The 25450-nt window shown below is 40.1% G+C and overlaps 1 protein-coding gene across 2 annotated transcripts in view; it reads left to right on the top strand.

Annotated features, from left to right (window-relative positions):
* Positions 1-25450, top strand: part of ube2o (ubiquitin-conjugating enzyme E2O) — a 47104-nt gene that overhangs the window by 1451 nt on the left and 20203 nt on the right. For both annotated transcript variants that reach the window (XM_061829040.1, XM_061829039.1), the window contains exons 2-14: positions 10827-10886; positions 11696-11806; positions 14158-14255; positions 14318-14381; positions 14591-14734; positions 15403-15512; positions 15628-15778; positions 15921-15978; positions 16456-16603; positions 17497-17652; positions 20215-20369; positions 20504-20616; positions 20733-20861. In XM_061829040.1, the coding sequence (XP_061685024.1) occupies positions 10827-10886; positions 11696-11806; positions 14158-14255; positions 14318-14381; positions 14591-14734; positions 15403-15512; positions 15628-15778; positions 15921-15978; positions 16456-16603; positions 17497-17652; positions 20215-20369; positions 20504-20616; positions 20733-20861 (1497 nt within the window). The remainder of the gene's footprint in view (positions 1-10826; positions 10887-11695; positions 11807-14157; positions 14256-14317; positions 14382-14590; positions 14735-15402; positions 15513-15627; positions 15779-15920; positions 15979-16455; positions 16604-17496; positions 17653-20214; positions 20370-20503; positions 20617-20732; positions 20862-25450) is intronic.

Genomic DNA, 25450 nt, shown 5'->3' with positions numbered 1-25450 from the left:
GACTTAAATGCCAAATCAGTTACAAGAGAGAATATCCTCACCTTGACTTTGAACTGTTTTGTATTTTCCTAAACTTGTTCTTAAAGCTGACCTGGACCCAGACCTTGTTTGGCATTGCTGTCTTTTCAATGGTCACAAAGAACATTCCTTTCTCCATGTATGTCACATTGTTTTCATGTAAATCTATTGTCAAAGGATACAGCCCCAAAACAAGGGCTGATCTAGAAAGAGCGCACAGAGGCTTGTTTCAGAGAACTCAGACTGCCCTAGAAGTCAATTTCAGTCATTGTTTCACCTTATCCTTTTGAGTTCCCTCCGGGCCTTTTCAACCTGGATCATGTGTCATATCCAGCTGTTTCTCTGCCTTGACCAAATTTCCATATTAGAATGGAAAGATAATACAGCAGAACTAAGTGGCTAATAGTGGCACATCAAGATAGTTTTGTAAATTTTGAAAATCATTTGTGGAGGCAACTACTCCTCTAAAACGGTCTGCTTGTGGTTATAAATTTGTTGTATTACACATTTTTTTCAGGAGTCTTAAAATGAGCATTTTCACTGAAAAACAATGATTTCAAGAGCTCACAACAGCAGCAGTGGCCTTTAAGTGCAAATTATTGATGACCAACTATTCAAACAGTTCATTTCGTTATTGCATCATGATCCATCTGTATTAGGGATTTTCGTTCCCTGTTGGAATGTGTTATTTTACTCCGATGCAGTGTCATCCACCTTAAAAGAAGATTGCATCGCTATCTATCTGTTGTCCCCATCTGATTTTATGCCAAGCAAGATTGTGACGACCCGGTAAAGAAAGTTGCTTAATTTGTGGGGATCCTGCACCTGCAAAAAATAATGTTATTCAGACTGTGATCAGTAAAATTTTTGTTCTTTCCCTCTGTGGGGCCTGAGAAACCATACCGATTTGGAATCCAGTACTTGAGGACTGCTTATATGAATCATTCACGAAAAGCATCTTTGAGATTGTACTGGAGTAACTGGCGGAAAAAAAAAACTAAATACAAAACTTTGGCTTGAGTAATGTTGATCATTTCCAGCCTTCGACTCAGAAAAGTACTCAGGAATGCCGCTCTAAAATCATATTTGCAAACTTCAGGATGGAGTATATTGCCATAAGTATTTGCTTACTTGCTTTGACTTACATCCGAACTTCAGTGACATCCCATTCCTAATATAGGTTTCAAAATGACATTGGTTCACTCTTGGCAGCTATAACAACTACAACTTTTCTGGGAAGGCTGTCCTTCCATGAAGCTCTCTGCACGCTGTTCTTGAGCTAATCTGAAGACCACCGGAAGTTTGGAGGTCTGTAGCGATTGACTTGGCAGAAAGTCTGCGACCTCTTCTCATGATGCGCCTCAGCCTTTGCGGACACCACTCTGTTTAGGTGGACTACCATGTGGCCTACCTTTTTGTGGCTGTCGTACCCAAACCCTTCCACACTCTCACAATCCACCTGACAGTCAACTGCAGAATATTTGGTCATGAGGAAATTTCACAACTGGAATTGTTGCACAGGTGGTATCCTATCCAGTTCCATCCTGGAATTCACTGAGCTCCTGAGAGCGACCCATTCTTTCATCACAAATATCAATAAAAACAGTCTGCATGCCTAGGTGCTTGGTTTTCAACAGCTATGGTGGTGATTGGAACACCTCATTTCAATTTTTTGGATAACTGAATGAATACTTTTGGGAGTACAGTGTAAATTGATGTACGCTGGCTACACCATAACAAATATTTTGGACAGTCTGACATTTTTTCCTTCAACAATGCCTGTACCTTCAGATACTCTAAAAGACTTGTTATTTTGCGTAACTGTGCAGACAGAAAAAGCTTTTTGAAAATCTTTGCATATTTTGTTTAAGTGTGGAGTTACGAGGCATAATGTTCTGCTTTGCCGATCAGATGGACACTTGAGGAGGAAACTTTTAACCACAGATGGAGCAAACCAAACCATGTCCACAAAGAATGAACTGCCTGTTTGAATTGTACTGCTTGATGAAAATGTGGCAACGGTAAAGATGTTTGCAGCTACTTTGTTTTCTTGGGAGGGACAAGAAATTGTCAATTTTGGGACATTTATTTGTTAAATGGGATGATTTTATCGATCCAATCAGACTATTCACTGTGACATGGTGTCTATAAGAGCAGAGGTTGCTATTGTAGTTTATCTATCCATGTTCTATACACAATCATCCTTATTAGCGTCACGGTGATCTGAAGTTTATCCATCCCAGCTGGTCGAGAGACTGTGTACTCCCTGGACCAGGCACCATTCAATCCCATGGCACACAGGCAAACAAGCAGTCACAGTATGGATAATGTAGTATTCAATGAAAATAATATGGCTATTTTAGGAATGTGCAAGGAAGCTGAAATATTTGTTTGAAAAAAATACATGAGTGAAACATATAAACTCCGCACACGAGCTAAAATCTGAATCTCAAAATTGTGAGGTAGAGATGCTAACCAAGAAGTTAAAGGCATTTTGTTTATTAATGTAAATGTTGCCATAGATACACTCCCAAGGATCTCTATACTGGTTTAAAATACAGGCAGCGCCGTGGACTCAAAACAACAGGTGTCCCTGTGCATAACCCACTCCAAAAGGAACATAATAGGAAGTAAATTCCTGTTATGTCTCTGTAAAGAGTGATTAATTTATTAGAATATGCTCGTACTTAAACCGTGAAAGTGTACCACTCACTACCGTTGTTGTCCGCATCCCATTTTCTGTCATGAAATCTTAATAGGTGTCTTCGAAGGCAGCCATTTGGGGTAAGATCTCAATCTCGGTGGTTGACTTCTATGCAACCCAAGTCAAGGGGGGAGGTGCATTGCAGCAGGAGGTGTGTGGCGCATATATCCCAGAGATTGTGTACAATCCTTCCTGGTGTGCCTCACACAGCAGGTCATCGACGAGCGTGTCGTTTGTGTTTTAATTAAGATGCTGCTCTTTGAGAGCTTGTATCAGGGCCGAGGGGATTGCTGTGTGATGCAAGCCACTCCCTCGGCAGTGGATTGAGGGGCTGACATTGCTTTGCAGTATCTGCTGAGGATGCATACAACTAGAGCAGAGATAATGTTATCTACCTTAACTTTATCCATCCTTTTTCAACTTTATTTTCAGAAAATATTTTTTGTATACCTTTTACATCAAAAAGCAAATGACCATGGGTACATCATCTTCTCAAACTCTTTCAAAGGTCAGAGCCCTGAGTGAACAAATAAAGCGATGATCTTAATAAGTAGTTTAATAGGCAGAAAAATAATCTGACCAGTTCCATCTGTACCAAAGTATTGCAGTGATATAATTTTAACAAAACAGACTTGCTGAAATGTATATTTTCCCAATTGTTAGGGAAAAAATCCATACTTTCATTCTTGTGATATAATGCTGCATCGGTCCTAAGGAGCGAGGTAAGAGGCAGTTTTATAACCCCTCTCAGAAAGTTGAGTATTCAAAAGAATCAATAGATTGGTTCTGAAAATATTCTGTACTCTATAAATTGGGTAATAATGTGTGAAAAATAACTGATGACATGGACTAGACCCATAGTATCAATTCCCCTAAAAATATGGAATGGACCATATTTAGTCTTGTAAGGTTTCCACTTGACAAAGACTATGATACATTTTGAAAAAGAAAAATGACTGTGGAAGATACTTATGAACTCAATACAGCTTGATGTATCCTGACATCACTAAGGTGCAAAACTCTGTTGTCCCAACACAGTGGCAGTTCCTGTGAATGTAAATGTCAGTCAAGGTAGAATTTAAACTACAGTGGTACCTCTACTAACAAAATTAATCTGATCTGGAAGTCATTTCGCAACGTGAATTTTTCGTAAGTCGAAGCTCATTTTACATGTAAATAGCTTGATCTGTTCCAACCCCCCCCCACGCCCCTCTCCGTCCATCCAAAACAAGCATTCAAAGTACATAATGTAAAGAATAATAAAAATTATGTTCATTTACCTTTGGCGTTGGGCGACTATGCGACGAGAAGGGTGAGTGACATCCAAAAGAGATGGTGGGTATGAGGAGGAGGCAAATATTTGACAGCCGAGAGAAAACATACGTACGAACGTATGGACGCACACATCTTAAATCCACTAAAGTTTCTTGGGGCCCATGGGGAAGAAAGATGAATAAACTTGCAAAAAACAAACAAACCCCTATTTTTTCCTTTCATATGCTAAATTTTCCTTCGTAACTAGAGACAATATTTTTCTGAGGAGGCGTTTTGTAACCTGAATTTTTTTGTTGCTCGAGACGTTCATAAGTAGGGGTATCACTGTACTGTATATTGATTGCTTTTATTCGAGATTCTTTCATCTCTATTTGTTTCACATGGGAAAATGGCGTGAACAAAATTTGTGTTGACTATAGCATTATTTGAATGTTAGACAACACCCAAGTTCAGCTGGGAAGCTGAATACGCTATTTTCTGTTTCTGTATCATTGTAACTCTCAGTTATGTTCAACAAGCCATGTCCTTTTATCATGACAAGGAGTTAGATAGCAGTTTGAAATCTGATACATGACAACCTTGCTTTACATTGCTCTTAATCCTCTCTTTCTCATCCTCATCTCTTCCTTGTCACCCTCTCCCACTGTCTCCACCCCTCATGCTGCACCACTTTAGCCACGATTTAACCTCCACCCTACCCTCTGTGTTGTTCTCACCCCTCCACCTGCTCCCCCTCCAGTTTCCCAGCTGGCCAGTGATTGGGAATGTTGGCGTAATATGCTCCTCACTGGATGCTTGTCCTGCCCTGAGATAATGGATCTCTCTTGCTTGCATTCTTATCTGCAGTCTCATCTCGGGCGTGCCCATTAGGGAGAGAGCCGACTCTATATACAAGCACACACACACGCACGTACGTGCACAGAAACACACCTTTTTTTTAATTGTCTTCTTGATCTGTTACTGTCTTATGTCTGGTTCTCCCACTTATTTAGCTGTCTGAATGTCTGCTCTGTGTTACATTTCCTGCACATCTTCATTGTTTTCAGCCAACACCACTTTCCTCATGTCTTGTGTTGCCACTACTTTTCCATTTCTCTGTGCAATTGTATCATCCCTTTAATTGTGTTCTTGCTTTAAAACACTGAAAGGTGATGAACAGACTTGATGCTAGGTATTGATGCTATTGTTTTCCCTTAGTGTCTGAGTGGTTCCAAGAACCCTGTGTCGATCAATAGCCTGCCGCCACTTGGCGGCCTTGTCCGGCTACAAGAAGCTATCACGGTGTTAGAGTGACTTGATTATTTTTCCTGTTACATCAACAATTATTAGCTCAAACTTGCCTTTGCTAGTCATAGGATAAAGAGCATTTGTAAGCCTTTTTCTGGCAAAAAAAACACATCCATCAATAGAAGAACAGCATACCCTATCACAAATTATGGTGGTCCGTCATGTCTAGAGTTTCTTCACTTGGTACAGTTTTTTGTCCTGTTAGAGGGAGCTGTGAATTTCTCTAAATACCATTGTTTCCCAAAACCATCAGATTTTACCATAGTCAAGATGTCTCTCTGGACCAAAATGAAAGGCTTTCATTAAAGCAAATAACGCTTCAGCAAACTTTCAAGCTGTGTGCACTTAGCCAAAGCAATGTATTGCACATCTTTTAAAATGTATTTGTTTTTGTTTTTTTTATTCCCTGCCCTCTCAATGTAGTTGTTTTTCAATTTAATTATACAGGTGAGAGGACACGTCTCTTGAATGCAGCAACATGCATGGCTGCCATCTTGGTGAAAACTTGGTAAAATTTTAAAAAGCCATGAGAAGTTCAAATTTGTATCAATCTTCCAGAACAAATACATTAGTCAAGAAACAATTGATGACTAAATACAGTACCTATTTTACTGCCCACACTGCTCTTATGACAATTGACTTTGTATCTATTTTCTTTTCTTTTTTGCATTTTGTTTTCATTATTATTATTAACCATTATGATTAGGTTTTTGGGATATATATTTTTTACTGAAACTTAACTAATCAGGGAAGGGGTACACCGAGTTGCAAACAAAATGAAAAGGACAATTGTAACTAAGCTTTACACCAGGGGTCCTCAATATTTCGATCGCAATCGACCGGTCGATTGCGAGGTAGTCTTTGTTGATCGCGACGGCCTGGCGGAAAAAAAAAAAAGACTTCAGCCGTATTTTTCTGAGTTTTAGCTTACTGCGCATGTGCAAACAGCGACACAGTACAGAAAAACACGCTAGTCAGCGAGTTCCCTCACCATTTTAAGCCCTTGCTTTTTTCTTAAAGTAAAGAAATCTTATCAAACATGAGTATGGATGCTGGAGCAAAGAAGAGAAAAAGGTATCACCTTCATACGGAATGGCAGGCGGAGTTTGTTTTCCACTATGTCATTTTCGGAGTGAGTTTGCCTCGTCTGCCAGTGTAGTGAAATGTGTGTGGCATTTTTGAACTGTTCATTGCAAATATGACACAGACATTCCGGCAAAAAGTGAGCTGAGAATGAGAAAAGTGAACGAACTAAAATCCCAATTGGCCACACAGCAGTCACTTTTCACGCAACAGAGTTCAACAGCGAAAGCCGCCATTCGTTCCGGGTTCGTCACATCATTGTTAATAACAAGAAGTCCTTCCAAGACTGAGAAATGGTAAAAGAGGCAGACTCATTGTTAGAACCTTTTAAAAATAAGGTGGAAATATTATCTTCAAAAAAAGCTCTACCGCTGTCAAGGAGTACAGTTACACAGTGCTGTGAAGCCATGGCAGATGTGTAGAAGGACATCAGAGCTTGTGAGTCTTTCTCACTGCAGTTGGACGAATCCACTGACGTGAGTGGCACAGGCCAGGTGTGAATTTTCATTTGTATGATGTTTAGTAATCATCAACGTGAACTCAGATAGTAACAAAAAATGTTCATAGTTGTGCTGTGCAATTTTGGATCATTCCATTATGCAAGCATACGTTTACACAAAAAGAATCTTTAATATACTTTAAAATAAACATGTTCTGCATTTTTATAGTGGGTAGATCTTTGTGACTTGGTCATTCTATTTCATTATTCGTCATTAAAAAAAAAGAGACGCCTCCTCCCCCATCGACGCGAGAGCCTGGCTGCTTGAAAAGTAGATCTTGGGGTAAAAAAGTCTGGGCACCCCTGCTTTACACGATCGGGATTGTTGAGGCCGATCAGCAAGGTTAAAAAAAAGACAAACCATCACCGATCCAATCACAAAATGGAGCCATGTGTCCTTTTGAATAACTTTTCCATTTACTATATATTCTTGTGTACTTTGTATTAAGTATCTTCAAAAGTATTCTCTAGCCAGGTCATATATTCTAATCAGTCAGATCAAACTAACATCAAAATATTATAGAAGTAATCAGTGCTAACTTACTATAATTAAATTATTGTAATGACAAAGCCAATTCCAATGAAGTTGGGACATTGTGTTAAACATAAAAAAACAGAATACAATGATTTGCTAATCATGTTCAACCTATATTTAATTGAATACAAAGAGATTTAATGTTCAAACTGACAAACTTGTTTTTAGCAAATAATCATTAACTTGAAATTTTATGGCTGCAACATATTTAAAAATGCTGGCACACGGTCATGTTACCACTGTGTTACTTCACCTTTTCTTTGAACAACATTCAACAAACCTTTAGGAAGTGAGGACACTCACTATTGAAATTTTGTAGGTGGAATTCTTTCCCATTCTTGCTTCTTGTCCAGCTTCAGCTGTTCAACAGTCTGTTTAACGCTTCATAATGCTGCCACACATTTTCAATGGGAGACCACCACCTACCTTCTCTTTTTTTTGAAGATAGAGCACCTTCTCCTTCTTATGAAACACCAATGGGTGTGCGCACATGCCTCTTCACAACAGCGAGACTGAGCCTCATGGGGTGGTGTGGTCCCCTGTGTCGTTAGGCAAGCAGATCCCACTGAAAAGGGCACAGGTACTCCTGGGACCCACTCAGATTCATAATGACATGACATCGATCACCGGTCCACCCCACTGTTTTTAATCACTCCCCCTTCCTTAAGTCTGATCTTCAACTCAGGAATGGAGACGAATCTTAAAAGTCCGACATGGAACTTGTCCTGTCTGCTTCTCCCGTAAAATATAACCTGTATGTGCAACTACATGTTTTGTTGTACGATTGTAAGGCTGAGAAGAGCTAGGAGAACACAACAGTGTTCGACTTGCTTAAGGAAATTGGACATACCGTCACCTCATCGGGTTATGACTCTCACTACCCACACAGTAAAAACATGTTTGCTCAACTTAAAGCAAAGTAGCAATCTTCAAACTGTGCTCATATATTTTTAACTTTATCTCTACTTAGCTCGAGATCTCTACCTAGCTAGAGATAGTGTATTTTTTTTTCCTGAATTCCGGCAAATAATTTTTCCGTCTAAATTTTACGTCTTGTTCTGAGTAATTTTGTTCCCCCGTTTTTCTGAGTAATTTTTTCCAACCCTTCTTTCTCTTTTATTAAAAATGTGAATTTCATGTAGGTTGCATTATTTTTTTTTTATCTATGAAAAAATAATCCTCAAAACTATATTCTAACAGATCATATTCTCCCCTAAGTATTTTTTCTTGCAGTATGTAATATGAGTCATGTTCTTTTTCATCAGCAATGATTTTTGCTATTGAAATGTGCCATACAGTGAAGAAAAGTATTTGAACACCCTGCTATATTGCAAGCTCTCCCACTTAGAAATCATGGAGGGGTCTGACATTTTCATCGTAGGTACATGTCCACTGTGAGAGTGATAATCTAAAAAAAAAAAAATCCAGAAATCACAATGTATGATTTTTTTTTTTTTTTTAAACGATTTGTGTGATACAACTGCAAATAAGTATTTGAACACCTGTCTATCAGCTAGAATTCTGACCCTCAAAGATCTGTTAGTCCGCCTTTAAAAGTCCACCTCCAGTCCATGTATTATCCTGGATCAGATGCACCTGTGTGAGGCCGTTAGCTGCATAAAGACACCTGTCCACCCCATACAATCAGTAAGACTCAAACATGTAACATGGGCAAGACCAGAGAGCTGTCCACAGACAACAGAGACAAAATTGTACAACTCCACACGGCTGGAAAGGGCTACGGAGAAATTGCCAACCAGCTTGGTGAAAAAAGGTCCATTGTTGGAGCAATCATTAGAAAATGGAAGAAGCTAAACATGGCGGTCAATCTCAATCGGAGTGGAGCCCCATGCAAGATATCACCTCGTGAGGTCTCAATGATCCTTAGAAAGGTGAGAAATCAGCCCAGGACTACACGACAGGACTTGGTCAATGACTTGAAAAGAGCTGGGACCACCGTTTCCAAGGTGACTGTTGGTAATACACTAAAACGTCATGGTTTGAAAACATGCATGGCACGGAATTTACCCCAGCTTAAACCAGCACATGTCAAGGCCCATGTTAAATTTGCCAATGACCATTTGTATAATACAAAGGAGAAAGTTTTGTGGTCAGATGAGACCAAAATGGAAGTTTTTGGTCATAATTCCACTAACTGTGTTTGGAGGCCATGTATTCTGAGATTTGGGGGAACAACCTCTTTCCCTCAGTCAGAGCATTGAAGATGGGTCGTGGCTGGGTCTTTCAGCATGACAATGACCTGAAGCACACAGCCAGGAAAACCAAGAAGTGGCTCCGTAAGAAGCATATCAAGGTTCTTGAGTGTCCTAGCCAGTCTCCCGACCTAAACCCAAGAGAAAATCTTTGGAGGGAGCTGAAACTCCGTGTTTCTCAGCGACAGCCCAGAAACCCGTCTGATCTCGAGAAGATCTGTGTGGAGGAGTGGGCCAAAATCCCTCCTGCAGTGTGTGCAAACCTGGTGAACAACTACAGGAAACGTTTGGCCTCTGTAATTACAAAGGCTACTGTACCAAATATTAACATTGGTTTTCTCATGTGTTGAAATACTTATTTGCAACTGTATCACGCAAATAAATTGTTATAAAATCATATATTGTGATTTATGGATTTTTCTTTTTAGATTATCTCTCTCACAGTGGACATGCACCTACGATGAAAATTTCAGACCCCTCCATGATTTCTAAGTGGAAGAACTTGCAATATATCAGGGTGTTGAAATACTTATTTTCTTCACTGTTGATGCCATTTTTGCCCAGTCTTCCTTTTTGTTACATCATGACTCATGAACACTGACCTCAACTGAACCAAGGGAGGCTTACAGTTCTTAACAAGTTATCCTGATTTCCTCTGTGGCTTCCTGGATGAGTCATTGGTGTTCCTTTGGAGTAATCTTTGTCGGCCGGCCATTCCTGGGATGGTTCACCACTGTTCCATGTATTTTCCATCTGAGGATAATGGTTCTCCACATGGTTCGCTGGAATTCTAAAGCTTTAGAAATGGCTTTTGTAACACTTTCCAGAATTATGTCACTTAGTAAATACATCGTACATTTCTCACTCTCAACTCCATAATTTATTTCTACCTCCCTGAATTCAGAAATAGAGAGGAATGTGTGGCACAAAGCAACTGACTTTAGTTCAGTAAGTAATAACCTGCATAGTCTACACTACATCTTTTTTTACGTATCAAACAAAATGGAACGAATACACCTGCAGATGAAATATTTATCAAGATGTGTGGATTTTTTTTTTTCCCTTTTCTAATTCCAACATACAATATTAATTTAGAAAGATCTATTGAAGCTGGGAACAGTGTAGATGTTTCTTGGACTGTGCTTCTGTGATTAGCAGAGAATATCTGAAAGACTCTGTAAGATAACATTTGTATTCTTTTTTTCTTTACAGCTGATACTTGAAGATCGATCCATCGTAATCAGAGACATTGTTCGACGCAATAATTCAAATGTAAGAAGAACAGCCAATACGTTTTCCTTCATTTCTGTAATTCTTTTTATCACATTTTACCCACACAATTGTCTCTATTGTTCTATAGCTATGTACACACGTACAAAATTGTTTGGCATCCTCATGTTGAAGAAAAAAAACACAATAGTCACTGAACTAATTTGCAACGGGCAAGATTTGATTTTGCTTTTTGGTAAGATACAAATAAAATTCTTAATTGACGTCCAGAAATGTAACATACGAAGAAAAGATCAGTGTGTACTACAGCAGAACACGAACAGGACACAGCTATGTTCTGGGGCCGCATCGTTATGTTCGGTATCAGTTTGAATCCGTCCAAGTTACAATGATACCTCAAGCATATCAAAGCGTTCAGGAGGGGAACATGTTGCATAGAGTTAGAAAGGTTGGTCTGAGCTGCAATTTATGTCCTCCAAGTGAATGAAGCCCCAAAGCATGCAGCAAAAAAGAAAAAGGCACAAGAGTGGTTAAATGCAAAAATAAAGTGTTTTTTGTTTGAGCACTGAGGCACTGAGTCATTTTGAATATTTTTGAAAGTAACTGAAACAGGCAGTCTGAGGAAGGCACACCTTAAACTGTAGACAACTGTTTTAACTGCTTAGTTAACTCAATCAGTAACAGAAAAAGTTTGAGTGCTGTGATGGGCTCAGAAAGTTGTGCAACACTAGGTTAATGCCACTATCATTTGTGTCCAGACCCATTTCATTATTGTTTAGTTCAAAAAATTGTTATTGTACAAAAAAGCTAAATTCATTAACTGTTGTATGAACTCATCTGTTTTATTGCAGGACAACCAGTGTGGCATTGTGACTAACGTGGACATTGAGTGTGCAGTGAAACTCGTGGGCACAAACTGTATCCTGTATCCCGTCAACAGCAAAGAGCTGCAACACATCTGGGTAATAACCCAAAAGTTTATCACCTAGTAATTAACCTACCGGGGGCGCAGTGGAGTTATCTGGTTACAGCGTTGTCCTCACAGTGCCGAGGACTGGTTTTGAAATACCCAGTCCTTGTATGAAGTTTTCATGTTCTCCCCGTGCCAGGCACGCCGCTTTCCTCCCACATCGCAAAGACATTCATTAATTGGAGACTCTAAACTGACCTTGTGTGGTTTGAGAGGGACTGTGGTTTGTCTCTATGTGCCATGTGATTGGCTGGCGAACAGATGACTTTACTACTTGGCAAACAGATGACTTTACTACTTGACTGACAGATTCTAACAGTGTTTGGTGATAAATACCCAGAAATAAGATGATTACATAAAACAACTTCCCTTAATTTGAATAGGCAATATTTTTTGCAGCAAATTCCAGAAAGAGTACAAACAATTGAGTAATGTTACTCATTTCCCACTTGCTGTTTGCCATTTTTCCCACCAACATTAAACTAATGATGATGGTTAACTGTAGGGTCAATGTGACTCGATTCACACTGCTGCTAACATTGTAGTCAATGTGTTAATGATCATGACAGATTCCCACTGGTAGGATCAAAAAAAAAACAAAAAAAAACCTTCCCCATCACCACCAATGCTCACATAGTCACGCCAGGTGCAAGGCATAGGTTTAAGTGAGTTTGTCTCTTCATTTGCACTGCATGGGCTGACTGGTGGTTCTCAGACCAGAAGTTCCGTGTAGTTGACCTTGCTGAATTAGAGGAGGCTTTAGGACCCTACCAATCAGCACTGGAATGTCTTAGAAGACATTGGAAGCAATCGCTATCAAAAATTGATGTCCCACACAGTTACCAATGCTGTGAACGAGCAAGCAAAGTGATGCAGGAAATGTATGCTGTATGTCGGGACAAGAGTACTGTTCCTCTTCGATTCATCCTTGCTAATCAACACTGAAAATCATCATTTTGTAACCTTTAGTGGCCCATTTTATAATATCTTTACCCTGATTGTGTTTTGTTCCTGTGTTGTTGAAGGGAAAATTGCCTTTGTTTATTTTACAATTTAACAAATATTAACCTTCAAATAGTATGGACCTTTCCGACATGTCAATCACTTGTAGAATAATAGCCAATCAGATAGCCGTATTGTCTTAACCCCTGGCTTGTCCCTCCCCTCCCGCAGCCATTTCCCACAAACAACACTGTTTGTTGGTAGCGTGCGTTTTGAAAAGTTGTTTGGAAGAAAATGATCCTCAGATGTGCTTGGGGAACATGCAATTCTGACAAAAGATATCCTGCTAGGTTACAAGGGGCCCAGTTGATTAATTTTCCAAAGCCTAAAACACAGTTGGCGAAATGTTTCCGATGGATTAAAGCTTGTAGAAGACCACACGTACAACTTATTGTGGACAATATCCACAAACACAAGGCTCTATGTTCGAAGGTAAGTGAGGGAGAAGTATCTTCTCGGAGTTTGATTTCATTATTATCAGTGCTTTATACATTGCAGGAGAACAACTTTCACTTTGTTAGTGTATCACTGACCTGCTGAATGAAGTGTATAAAGTTTTCTGCCGACGACTCGGGTTGGTGATGCGTAAATGCGCGATGTCATGCAAGAGAAATTTGCCTATTTGTATCACATCGGACTTTAAAGACATAGCACTGGGTTCCATTCGGAGCCAAGTCAAATGAATATACCTACTCACTTATAAAGACTACAATGATATTACTCGTGATCTTTCCAAGTAAAAAGTACTCACCCTGCTTTACATGTGCAGTACGATTCCACTATTTCGTCCTGTTGGATTTCAATATGAAGTTTGTGAGGCGTCAAACGTTTTTGCATCGATCGCCGTTTCGCTGTAACTCTGACATTGCGTCCTGCTTCGTCCAAAATCTTAATTTTTGTGTACATATCCTTGCGTGAAATAGTTGAGACTTCTCTGTAGAACTCTCTTGGATCAGCCCGATGCATTTGGCAAAAAACATACCCCAATATCGTATGGAATACGCGATAGAGGACTCAGTTCAAACCTATTATGTTCAGTCGCCATTTTGGAAGATTGTGGGGCATAGCAACTGTAGCTAAGCAGCTGAAGATCGGCAGTCGGAAAGGTCCATTATTCTCGTTGTATGAAGGCTTTACAAAAACTTAATTTTTAGTCCGGGGGGACTTTTTTCAAAAATATGACCAAATAAAGATGAATTTCTTTCATTACAAGCAAAAGTTCATCAAAATATGATGCAGGGTATAGAGGTTGTAAAAAATTATAACCCTAATGTCCATAAGTCCATGTTACTATAAGCAGCAGTTATTTTTTCGGTTGTTTGTTGTTTCTTTCCTCTCCAGTCTTTCATGTACGGTGACTACATCGCCTATGACTTTTGGCTGGGGAAAGTGTATGACTTTACCAATCATATCATCCTCAAGCTCTCCAATGGAGCTAGGTAAGCTAATTTGTGGGCCATTGTGTTTGTGTGTCAAGTGATGTTTTCTGACCTTTTTCCAGATGTTCCATGAGTGTGGAGGATGGTGCCAAGCTATATGATGTCAGTCCTCATGTTTGTGATCCGGTATGGAAATAAAGCTCTTATAAGCTCCTTTACCTCTGCTACATGTATTGTTTTTTTTCATGACAATAGAAGCCATTCAGATGGCAGATGGTGATTTACTAATGTTATAGGTTACCCTGACAAACAGTCTTTATGGTCATTTCATTACTGAAATATTTATTACTTGACATTTTTGTCTGGTGGCTCAACCATTTACCATTGTTTTTCAGGGTCTTTTCTTTGATGAAGAGTATGGGTTCTATCCTGGCCAGGTCCTAATTGGTCCTTCAAAAGTCTTCTCTAATGTCCAGTGGCTCTCAGGGGTCAAACCCGTCCTTTGCAGGAAATGCAAGTTCAGGGCAGTGGTGGAAGAGGTAAAGTGATGATCCTTTGACCTTTCCTTTTCCTTTTTTTTTTTGTTTTTGTTTTTTTTGTTGCAGCTTTGACTGTTTGCTCAAAAAAAATACATGGGTCACATTTATGAGAAAGCGATGTGCCATCTTTAGTTTTTACAGGAATGACAAGTTCAATGCGCAGTTACCAAGTCAGTCCTTTTCAGGAATGCTATGTTGGTAGATGTCGTCAAGTATTAAGTTGTCAATTCACCATAGACCAGGCCTTGGTTGTTGCTACAGATGCTGAAACATCTCAAACTGCTACATACTTTTGTTGGAGTTTACGCAGCCATAACTTTAGTCACCCTTGACCAACAATCTTAACAAACCGGTTCTCATGTCCTGGTTTGCGGAAAGTGTGGTATAACCTCACACTGATAATTTTGTATCAAACACTAAGCAAACTGTTGATTGTCAACGGGTTTCAGCAACTATTCAACCTATAACTTGTTCATTGAATGTGTTAATTTACCAGTGTGTGGTGTGATTGCTCGACGTGCAATTAATCTTTCCATTAGTAACATGGCATCAGTATTACATTACTAATTATGCACATGAGTGACCAGGACTTCCTTTGCCTGTTTGTCTACTTCTGGTACTACTGGAAGAGTCTTCCATTCTCACTGGTATTAATGTGATTTGATCAGGTAAAAGTTTCTGAGCTGAAGGTGACGTGGATCACAAAGAGCTATTCTCTAAAAGGCTCTGACAGCATCTATCCTCCTCCCTCCACCATCACGCAGGAAAACCTCAGCAGGTTTGTCTCCTTCTTATTGATGTTAGTGAAGACATCATCCTATTTTACTCAACAACCATATGTAAACTAGCACAGACTACCCGGTGTGTTAAGTTGCTCTCCTCAATGGGTTTAGGGTGAGGCGCCTGGGCTACTATGACCACACCCAGAGGCAGCTTGGCGACAGGGGCCTCTATGTGTTCCCTGCTAATGGGGATGCCACACGCATCACATTTGAAGGACCTGAAGGGGCTCCTGTTCTGCAAGAGGACCCTGTGGTCAGAAAGGTTGCGATTATATGACTCTTCTCTGAAAATTATCTTTAAGATGAATCACTGGTAGTTCAAGGATGATGAGACAAAAAGCTGTCAGGTTACACAGTTTTCATCCCTGCCATACTCAGTTTCGGGTGTTTTTCATTTGTTGTAGTTGAAAAGAATTTTCAAGAAGGATTCGGGCAAGAAGTCGGGGAACGTCGATACACAAGGTGCCAAATAACTTTGTTTTCTGAGGAACATAGAGTAACATTCCCATTTTTGTTCTGCACACACATTAAACTATTCATTCATTATTCATTTTCTATTGTCAGAAAATTAAACATTCTTTCTCCTCACATTCTTCATCTCATATTTGGAACCTAAATGTCTTAATGCAATGTTAGAGAGTGTTGAATTCCTTTGAGAGAAGCCAGGCAGACTCTCCAAAAATGAAGCTCCCAGCTGAGGGAGTAGTCTGTTGACAAATGACACTGAAGTGCAGCACAGTAGCAATGCCTGCATCTTAATCCAAAAAACTAAATGAAAATTGTGTTTTCTTCTCTCACTGCACAAAACGGAATTACTTGCCATTCCAAGTTTTTAAAAAAAAGTTTTTCTGTTGTTGTTCATTACTGTGTGGTATTTCCTTTATGTACATTTTTTTTTTAACTTGCTAATATATTCCCATTCTTTCGATTTGTCACCAGGCGGGCACAAATGCGAACAGACAGACTCCGCCCATCACTACAAAAACTGCCCAAACAGTGACAAGCCGCTTGACCTGCACAGCACTCACAACGCTCCTGCTGAGCAGGACGCTGATGACGAGGCAGCAGAAGACACGGACGATACCAGGTCAGGCAGCTATTCCATTTAGCTTGTGTTCATGCATACAGTGCTCAACATAAGTGAGTACTTTGAAAAATCAACTTTTTATCTATTTATTAGTGACAACTTTTTTTGTTGATTAGACTGGCATTGAATGAATGATTACCGTATTTTCCGCACTATAAGGCGCACCTAAAAGCTTTTAATTTTCTCAAAAGCCGACGGTGCGCCTTATAATCTGGTGCGCCTTATATATGGATCCATATTGAGCCCTAACGGAAAAAGCCGGAAGGAAAAGAAGAAGTGCAGCTCCATCTAATGGATGCATAACGTAACCCCAGCCTTTATTGTAACGTCTATTCTATGTCCCTTATAATGCGGTGCACGTTCTGCATGAAAAAAGTTTCAAGATGGGCCATTCATTGAAGATGCGCCTTATAGTGTGGAAAATAAGGTAATTTTATTTATTTATTTTTTTAATTATTAAATGTATCTTGCAACTTTCCTGGACTTTTGTGAGGAGTAATTTTTCCAACATTAAATGAGAAATCATATTTACTGTTATTAGTATTTTTTTTTTAATTTATGTCTTGTTTTTTTTTTTTGTCTATAAGGAAATTGTTGCATTGTAGTCATTGATGTTGAGCAATGTACTTTGTTCTGTATTTTGTAAACTATTTTGCCCCAACTGAAATACTGTATATTGTCAAAATCAAAATAGTCATAGGTTGTTGAGTCCATGTCAAGAGTAACCGTTGGGACTGTAACCTTTAAAACGTAAATAACACTTGCTGAAAAAAATTTAACCTCGACCTTAGATATTCACTCTCAACTACCACATTCTTGGCTGTGCTATTATATTTGTTAAACCCATCACGAGATGGAATGAAATGGTACCTCTCTTTCTAACTATGCTGTAGTTCTCTTACATCATCGGCCAGCTCCACAGCATCCTCACAAAGCGGCTGTCTGGGAACCAACCGCAAGAAGAGCATCCCACTGTCGATACGCAACCTCAAGAGGAAGCACAAGAAGAAGAGGACTAAGTTCTCTCGCGAGTTCAAACCAGGAGACAGGTGGGATATGTAGTCTTTTTGTTTTGGTCACCTACCTCTTAGATGCACATGTGGGGTCAAAAAATTACCCCAGTGGGGTTGTTACTCTTAAAAATCTTGAAAATGAAAAGATGTAATATATTCATATTCCAGGTATTCCTCATTAAATGTGCGACATGGGACCATTTCCATTCTCCTTTATTTTTTCGTCAAGTTTAAGAAATTGCAACTTTTATATCACTAGAGTCCCAAAGCAGGTCCTATGGAAAACTTTAATTCTTAAAAACTCTTGACTGTCCCACTTACACATCTGATGTCAGCACCCTCACCACCCAAGTCATTTTTACACAGCAACATAAATGCAAGTATCTCCATTTATGAACTTATTTTTCATTGACAGATTATAATGTGTGATCAAATTAGTGACTATATTTGTGACACGTTTAATTAGATTAGCCTACTTTGTAAACATTATTATATTTAGGTAGATCACACAGTGTTGTGTTAACTAGGACATGCTGTAGTCATGAATGTTTTCAGGTCCAGAGAGGTCCACAGCACTGCGTTTGTGTTCTTTGGCAGCATGACCATGATCAGTGATGTGAGAAAAAAGGGAAAAGCAGCTCATCCCCTTAGCAAACTGCACTACAGCAAGATGTTGGAAGAAAACAACTCAGAGAAAAAAACAGAAGCATTCTACTTCTAAAACCAGACCAAAGGAAGAGTATATACTATGGACCAGATGGTTGGCAACTACACCTACAAATGCCCGCTTGAGAGATGGCCCATGGTGCTTTTGGTACAATATAATTGAGGATAATTGATGCCTGAATTTTACACAGGCATCACCAATGGATGATGACACTTCCTTAGAGAGCTCTCAAAGGACCTTGTGAAACCCCACATAAAAAGTTGACTGGATGCTACCCAAACCCTACCAACCTACATCAGTCAAGCAATGGGAAGGTGTTATGTGGAGAAAAAAAAAAAAAAAAAAAAAAAAAAAACTGCTGTGATCCAGCCACAGGAAAGAAGCTCACAGAGCTAGCAGAAGAGAGAGTTGTGTCCCAGAAACAAAGATTGTAAAGCCATTGATTTCTGTTGTAAATGTAGTACCCTCTGTGCATTGATCACAGACTGAAGCAAGTAGTTTGCAACTGCTGCACACAGTGAAAGTAGATAAGATTATAGTGTATCCTATTAATAGTCCAGACATAGACACAAACACTCACACACACAGACAGCCATTTTGACACAATTGATAAGTGCTCAAATGTCAATTAAAAGAAATAATAATAATAACAAATATACGTAAAAAAATGAAATTACTCTTTTGCTTGAACAAAATATACATAATATAATATATGGAATGTATATTTTAACCTGAGGCCCCCTCTGGTGTTATACTGTATGTTGGACATCTATATCAGAGGTGTCAAACTTAGAGCCCACATGGAGGAAATTCAAGAGGCCCGGAACAGTAAATTGTGGCCTATATATACCAAGTTATGTACTTTATAATTTAAAAAGTAATATTTTATTTTTGCTGTCTTTGTTTTAACACAATCCTGAATAGTACAAGCCCAAAATCACTATTAATCATAAAAGATTTCAATTTTTTTTTTTTTTTTTTATTTCTGAGAAAAACGCACAAACACACAACGCTTCAATTATTCACATAAGTATATCACAGAACGTTATCAGGGTGTCATTTCTCAGGGAGAAATATACTTGTAGAAAAATAACCTTTTCTCTGAACAACTGCAAGAAGAGCGTGTACTGTCATAATACTGAATGACAACTTTGTTGCGCCCTAACACGTGTTTGTTCAAGTCATTCAGGTACTTTGTAACATCCACCATAAATAGAAGGTCCCACATCCATTCTTAGGAATGAAATTCTCACGCTGGTTTGCCCTTTTCTCCCATGAACTCCCCAATTTCTTCTTGTAAATAAATAAATGGCGGCATGGTGGCTCAGCTGGTAAGGCGTTGGCCTCACAGTTCTGAGGACCTGGCTGTGTGGTGTTTGCATGTTCTTCTGCGTTGGTTTTCTCCGGGCACTCCGGTTTCCTCCCACATCCCAAAAACATGCAACATTAATTGGACACTCTAAATTGCCCAAGGTGTGATTGTGAGTGCAACTGTTTGTCTCTGTGTGCCCTGCGATTGGCTGGCAACCAGTTCAGGGTGTACTCTGCTTCCTGCCTGTTGACAGCTGGGATAGGTTCCAGCACTCCCCGTGACCCTCGTGAGGATAAGTGGCAAAGAAAATGGATTGATGGATTAATAAAACGCCTCAGCACAGCACCTGGCTTAACCACTTTACCAATTGTTATTGCGCCATTCAGTGGACACAATCAGAACAGCAGTTGCTTTTATTGAAAAATTGCAGCTAATTTGGGTGTCCATGTCCATGCCATCGTTTTAGACTTTACAAAATCATCTCCGTCCTGCGGGTTGTATGTCGATATGTTATAAAATGGTGGTACAGCTCATATCTGTAGGAGTTTCTTCTGTAGTATGATAGTCACTTCTTCCCAGTAATGTAATTGTATGTGATACAATGTCTTTTTATGTGTAGTGTTGCTGTGGAAGTTGTTTCTACCAAAACCACAGCTGATGTAATGTGGAAGGATGGAAGTGTGGAGAAAGGGATACGATCAAATGACCTCATCCCTATCCAGCATCTAGACGGCCACGAATTTTGCCCTGGTGACTTTGTTGTGGACAAACGACGTAAGTCGTGAAAGGACTTTGTTCTACTTCTTAGTCCCACAGTTTTTCAAGTCATTTGCAGAAGCGGTTTGCTTTTGGATACTTGGCCATTTTCCATGATAACATCTATAAAATGTATATGCGGGTCACTATAGCTCAAGCTCTCCAGGACCCAGGCGTGTATGGTGTCATCCAGTCTGGCGACCACAAGGGCAGGACATGTGTTGTTAAGTGGATCAAACTCAACGCCGCTGGTGATGACGTAGAGGTCAGGAAGCCAAAGCACAGATTTAAAAAAAAAAAAAAATGCTATTACTCCTGTGGGTTTGTGTACATTGTTCAATCTAATAGTATGATGATCCGTTTTTTTCTTCTTTCTTCCAGGTTATTGGTGTGGAAGAGGACGTCAGCGTGTATGACATAGCAGATCACCCAGATTTCCATTTCCGCACCACTGACATTGTCATAAGAATATGGAACTCTGAAGTTGGTGAGAACGAATGTGAAAATGAGGTGAGGTGTATTCAAATTATATCAGTGTTTGTCAGAAATCAAAACATGTGTCTGTATGATTTCCATGTATAGCCAACTTAAATGACTTCTTTTCCTTTCGGCTTGTCCCGTTAGGGGTTGCCACAGTGTGTCATCCTTTTCCATATAAGCCTATCTCATGCATCTTCTTCTCTAATAACCACTGTCCTCATGTCCTCCATTACACCATCTATCAACTTTTTCTTTGGTCTTCGTCTCGCTCTTTTGCCTGGCAGCTCCATCCTCAGCACTCTTCTACCAATACACTCACTCTCTCGCCTCTGAACATCTCCAAGCCATTGAAGTCTGCTCTCTCTAACCTTATCTCCAAAACATCCAACTTTGGCTGTCCCAGTAATGACCTCATTAATCGTACATCATGGCTGGCCTCACCACTGTTTTATGAACTTTGCCCTTCATCCTAGCGGAGACTCTTCTGTCACATAGAACACCAGACAAATTCCGCCAACTGTTCCAACCTGCGTGGACCCGTTTCTTCGCTTCATTACCACACTCACCATTGTTCTGTATTGTTGACCCCAAGTATTTGAAGTCGACCACTCTCCTATCGCTTCTCCCTGGAGCTTTACTCTTCCTCCTCTGCCCCTCTTATTCATGCATATATTCTGTTATACTTCTGCTAATCTTCATTCCTCTCCTTTCCAGTATGTGCTTCCATCTTTGTAATTGTTCCTTTGCCTGCTCCCTGCTTTCACTGCAGATCACAATATCATATGCAAACATCGTAGTCCAGGGGGATTCCAGTCTAACCTCATCTGTCAGCCTATCCATTACCACTGCAAACAGCAAGGGGTTCAGCGCGGATCCCTGATCCAGTCCCACCTCCACCTTAAATTCTTCTGATACACCTACGGCACATCTCACCGCTGTTCTGCCTCACTCATACATGTCATGAACTATTCTCACATATTTCTCCGCCACACCTGACTTGCGCATGCCAGTACCACAGTTCCTCTTGGTACTCGGTCATAGGCTTTCTCTAGGTCTACAAAGAGACAATGTAGCTCCTTCTGACCTTCTCTGTACTTTTGCATGAGCATCCTCAAGGCAAATAATGCATCTGTGGTACTTTTTCTAGGCATGAAACCATACTGTTGCTTGCAGATACTTACTTCTGTCCTGAGTCTAGCCTCCACTACTCTTTCCCATAACTCCATTGTGTGACTCATCATCTTTATTCCTCTAAAATTTCCACAACTCTGAACATCGCCTTTGTTCTGAAAGATGGGGACTTAAGCAAAGCAAAGCAAATTTATTTGTATAGACATTTCATGCACAAGGTAACTCAATGTGCTTTACATGATTAAAGGCATTTGAAAACAAAGAGATAAAACATTTAAAATGGGATAAAACAATAAAAATGACAAAATATTTAAAAAAAGACAATTAAAACTGCATACGGTGCAAGTAATATGATCAAAAAGTGGACATAAAAAGTATGAGGGGAAAAAAGAAGAGTTTTCAACCTGGATTTAACAACATTCACACTTAGGGCTGACCTCACCTTTGTTGGCAACTTATTCCATTTGTGTGTAGTATAATAGCAAAATGATGCTTCACCATGTTTGCTTTGGACTCTACACTCCACTATTTGACCTGAGTCAGTCAATCTCAGAGCTCTACTGTGTTTGTATTCCCTAAGTATTTTTTTCATGTATTCAGGACCCAAATCATTTAGTGATTTATAGACCAGTGGCGGAACTTCCAAAGCTGATTGGATGCCAGTGCAAGGACTTTATGATAAGGGTTATATGCTTTGAGCGCTTTGTTTTGGTCAGAATGTGAGCTGCACCATTCTGAATGAGCTGCAGCTGTTTAATAGTCTTTTTGGGGAGTCCAGTCAGAAGACCATTACAATAGTCAAGTCTACTCGAGATAAAAGCATGGATGAGCTTTCCCTGATCTGCTTGACATACAAAATATGTTTCTTCAGATGGTAGAAGGCAGTTTTTGTGATTGGTTTTGATATGATTGTTGAAATTCAGGTCAGAATCAATCAGCACACCAAGGTTTCAGATTTGGTCTTTGGTTTTTAAAGATAGAGGCTAGGTGTTTACTCAAAGCAATTCTCTTTTTTTTTTATTGCCAAAAACAATTGTCTCACTTTTGCTGTGATTTAGTTGAAGAAAATCTTGGCTCATCCAGTTTTTTATCTGATTTAGACGATGGCACAATACCTCAATTGAACTGTAGTCATATGGAGACACTGCTAAATATAATTGTGTGTCATCTAGCTTTTTTTTTATAGCTATGGTAGTCAAAATTAAAGTTTTGAAGACTTTGACCCAAGGGTAGCATATACAGGCTTAACAGAAGAGGTCCAAGAACTGACCCTTCAGGGACCCCATAGGTCATTGCCATTCGCTGGGATCGAGCACCTTCAATGGTCAAAAAGTAGCTCCTTTCCTCCAGGTAGGCCCTAAACCATTTAAAGGTCAAGTGTCATCCCTATAAACATTCTAAAATATATATTGTAATGAAAAATACATATAACATTATTCACTTCAATGTCTATACGAAAAAATAAATGTGAGCAGAGAGCGCGTCATCCATGCGCAAAGTTGCAGAAGTGTCATTCTACGACATCCAAGTAGTCTCCATTTTGGCTGCATCCCCTGTCCGTGACATCACCTGGACATTCGCCCTACTATGGGAGATGAAAACGCCCCTTCTGACACGGAAGCTCTTTTCGAAAAGGAGAACACCACACAACCGAGTGAAGTTACCGGGGCAATATTACACTGGTTTCGAGCCATATTCAGATGATATGCGATCACGGCCAAACTGCCTCACTGTCCGATCCACTTCCGCGGCAGAGATGAGCCATCGTGGCTCATCACAGCCGGCCGGTGTGGCTTATCACGGAGCCGAACCCTGCTACTTTAGGGGGTTGTTCATTGCCGCCGCAGTTCGCAATGAACAACACCGTCGAGGCAGGGCGCTTTACTGTGTTGTCGTCGCACGCGGCTGAGTGAGGCATTGTCGGCTGCATTCTTCAGAGCCGCCGCCGTCCGCAAGCCCAACGCACAGCCCTCGCCAAGGCCGTGACCGGCGAATGTGGTGCCTCAGCCGGTGTGGCTCATTTTCGGTGCTGTGGAGGCTTATAATGTAGCTGAGCCATGCTGCTTTAGGGGGTTGTTCATTGCTGCCGCAGTACGCGATGAACAACACCGTCGAGTCGGGGCGCTTTACGCCGTTGTCATCGCACACGGCTGAGTGTGACATTTGGCAGCCTTCTTCAGAGCCGCCGCCGTCCGCGAGCCTGACGCACAGCCTTCGCTGGCGAAGCGACGCAGCAGCACGCCTGCCATACTTACGCGGATCTTTTGTTACGTTATGAGAGACAGATTACGTGGTCCACCCCAAACTATTATTTTTTTTAGCAGCTGTATGCACACCTACCTGTTATTTGGAACCCACGAAGCTTTCGTCCTCTGCACCCGTGGAATCCATTTTTCACGATGAACCGGGTCTCTTGCAAACTTATGAAGGGTAAATCCATCCTCCCGAGTGTTAATGTCCAGCAATGCAACGAGCCGTCATTTTGGCTAACACGAAGGAACAACGAGCTACCTTCCTGGAAGTAAAACTAATGGAAAAAAATGAGTCCACTTGAGGGCGCATCTGTCCTTTACATCACTTCCTCCTTCTTCTCGAAAACAAATCCCTTGAGAGGATTTTCATGGCGGGAGTTACAAAGAGCTGTATACGTCAAAATCATGTTTTGTGGTGAAAAAACGCATGGGTCCATGTCGGCTGCTGTTATTTCATTAATAACATACTAAAAATCATACATTTCATGACAGTGGGCTTTTAAGCACCGTTCCATTTAGTCCTAACCACGTTTCCAATCTGTTTAGCAGGATATTGTGATCTACCCTATCAAAAGCCGCACTGAGATCCAACAAGACCAAAATTGACACCTTTTCTGAGTCAGTAATCATCCTTATATCATTTAGCACTTTGATAAGAGCAGATTCTGTACTGTGATGAGTTCGGAAACCTGATTGAAAGTTGTCAAAAGGTCCATTTAAATTCAAGAAATTGCTGAGTTGATTAAAAATAACTTTCTCAAGAATCTTTGCTATGAATGGAAGATTTGAGATGGGTCTGTAGCTTGCTAACATGGAATTGTCCAGTGCTCTGTTTTTTAGAAGAGGCTTAACAGCAGCTACTTTTAAGAGCTTTGGGAAACTCGCCAGACTGAAGTGAGCAATTGATTATTTGCCACAAATCAGGTAGCCCGAACTTCACAATAGTTTTGAAAAAGTCAGATGGTATTGAGTCGAGACAGCTCATTGATGGTTTCAACTGCTGAACAGTGTTCTCTACAGTTTTTTGGTCAACTGTATCAAATTCTGACAAGTTAAGAGTTTTCTCTGGGTGGCTTCATATGTGAGATTATTCTATGTTTTTGGTGATTTGTGCTGACATTTTACCTGATGGATTATATTTTTTCACTAAAATAACAGGCAAACTCATTGCATTTGTTAGCTGTTAAGAGTTCTGGATCTATCGGAATTTTTTTTTTTGGGGGGGGGGGTGTAAGC

The sequence above is a fragment of the Syngnathoides biaculeatus genome, chromosome 9 (assembly GCF_019802595.1).
Source record: "Syngnathoides biaculeatus isolate LvHL_M chromosome 9, ASM1980259v1, whole genome shotgun sequence".
Classification (NCBI taxonomy): Eukaryota; Metazoa; Chordata; class Actinopteri; order Syngnathiformes; family Syngnathidae; genus Syngnathoides; species Syngnathoides biaculeatus.
Note: the sequence above shows the minus strand (reverse complement) of the source record. Positions and strands in the feature narration are given on the sequence as shown.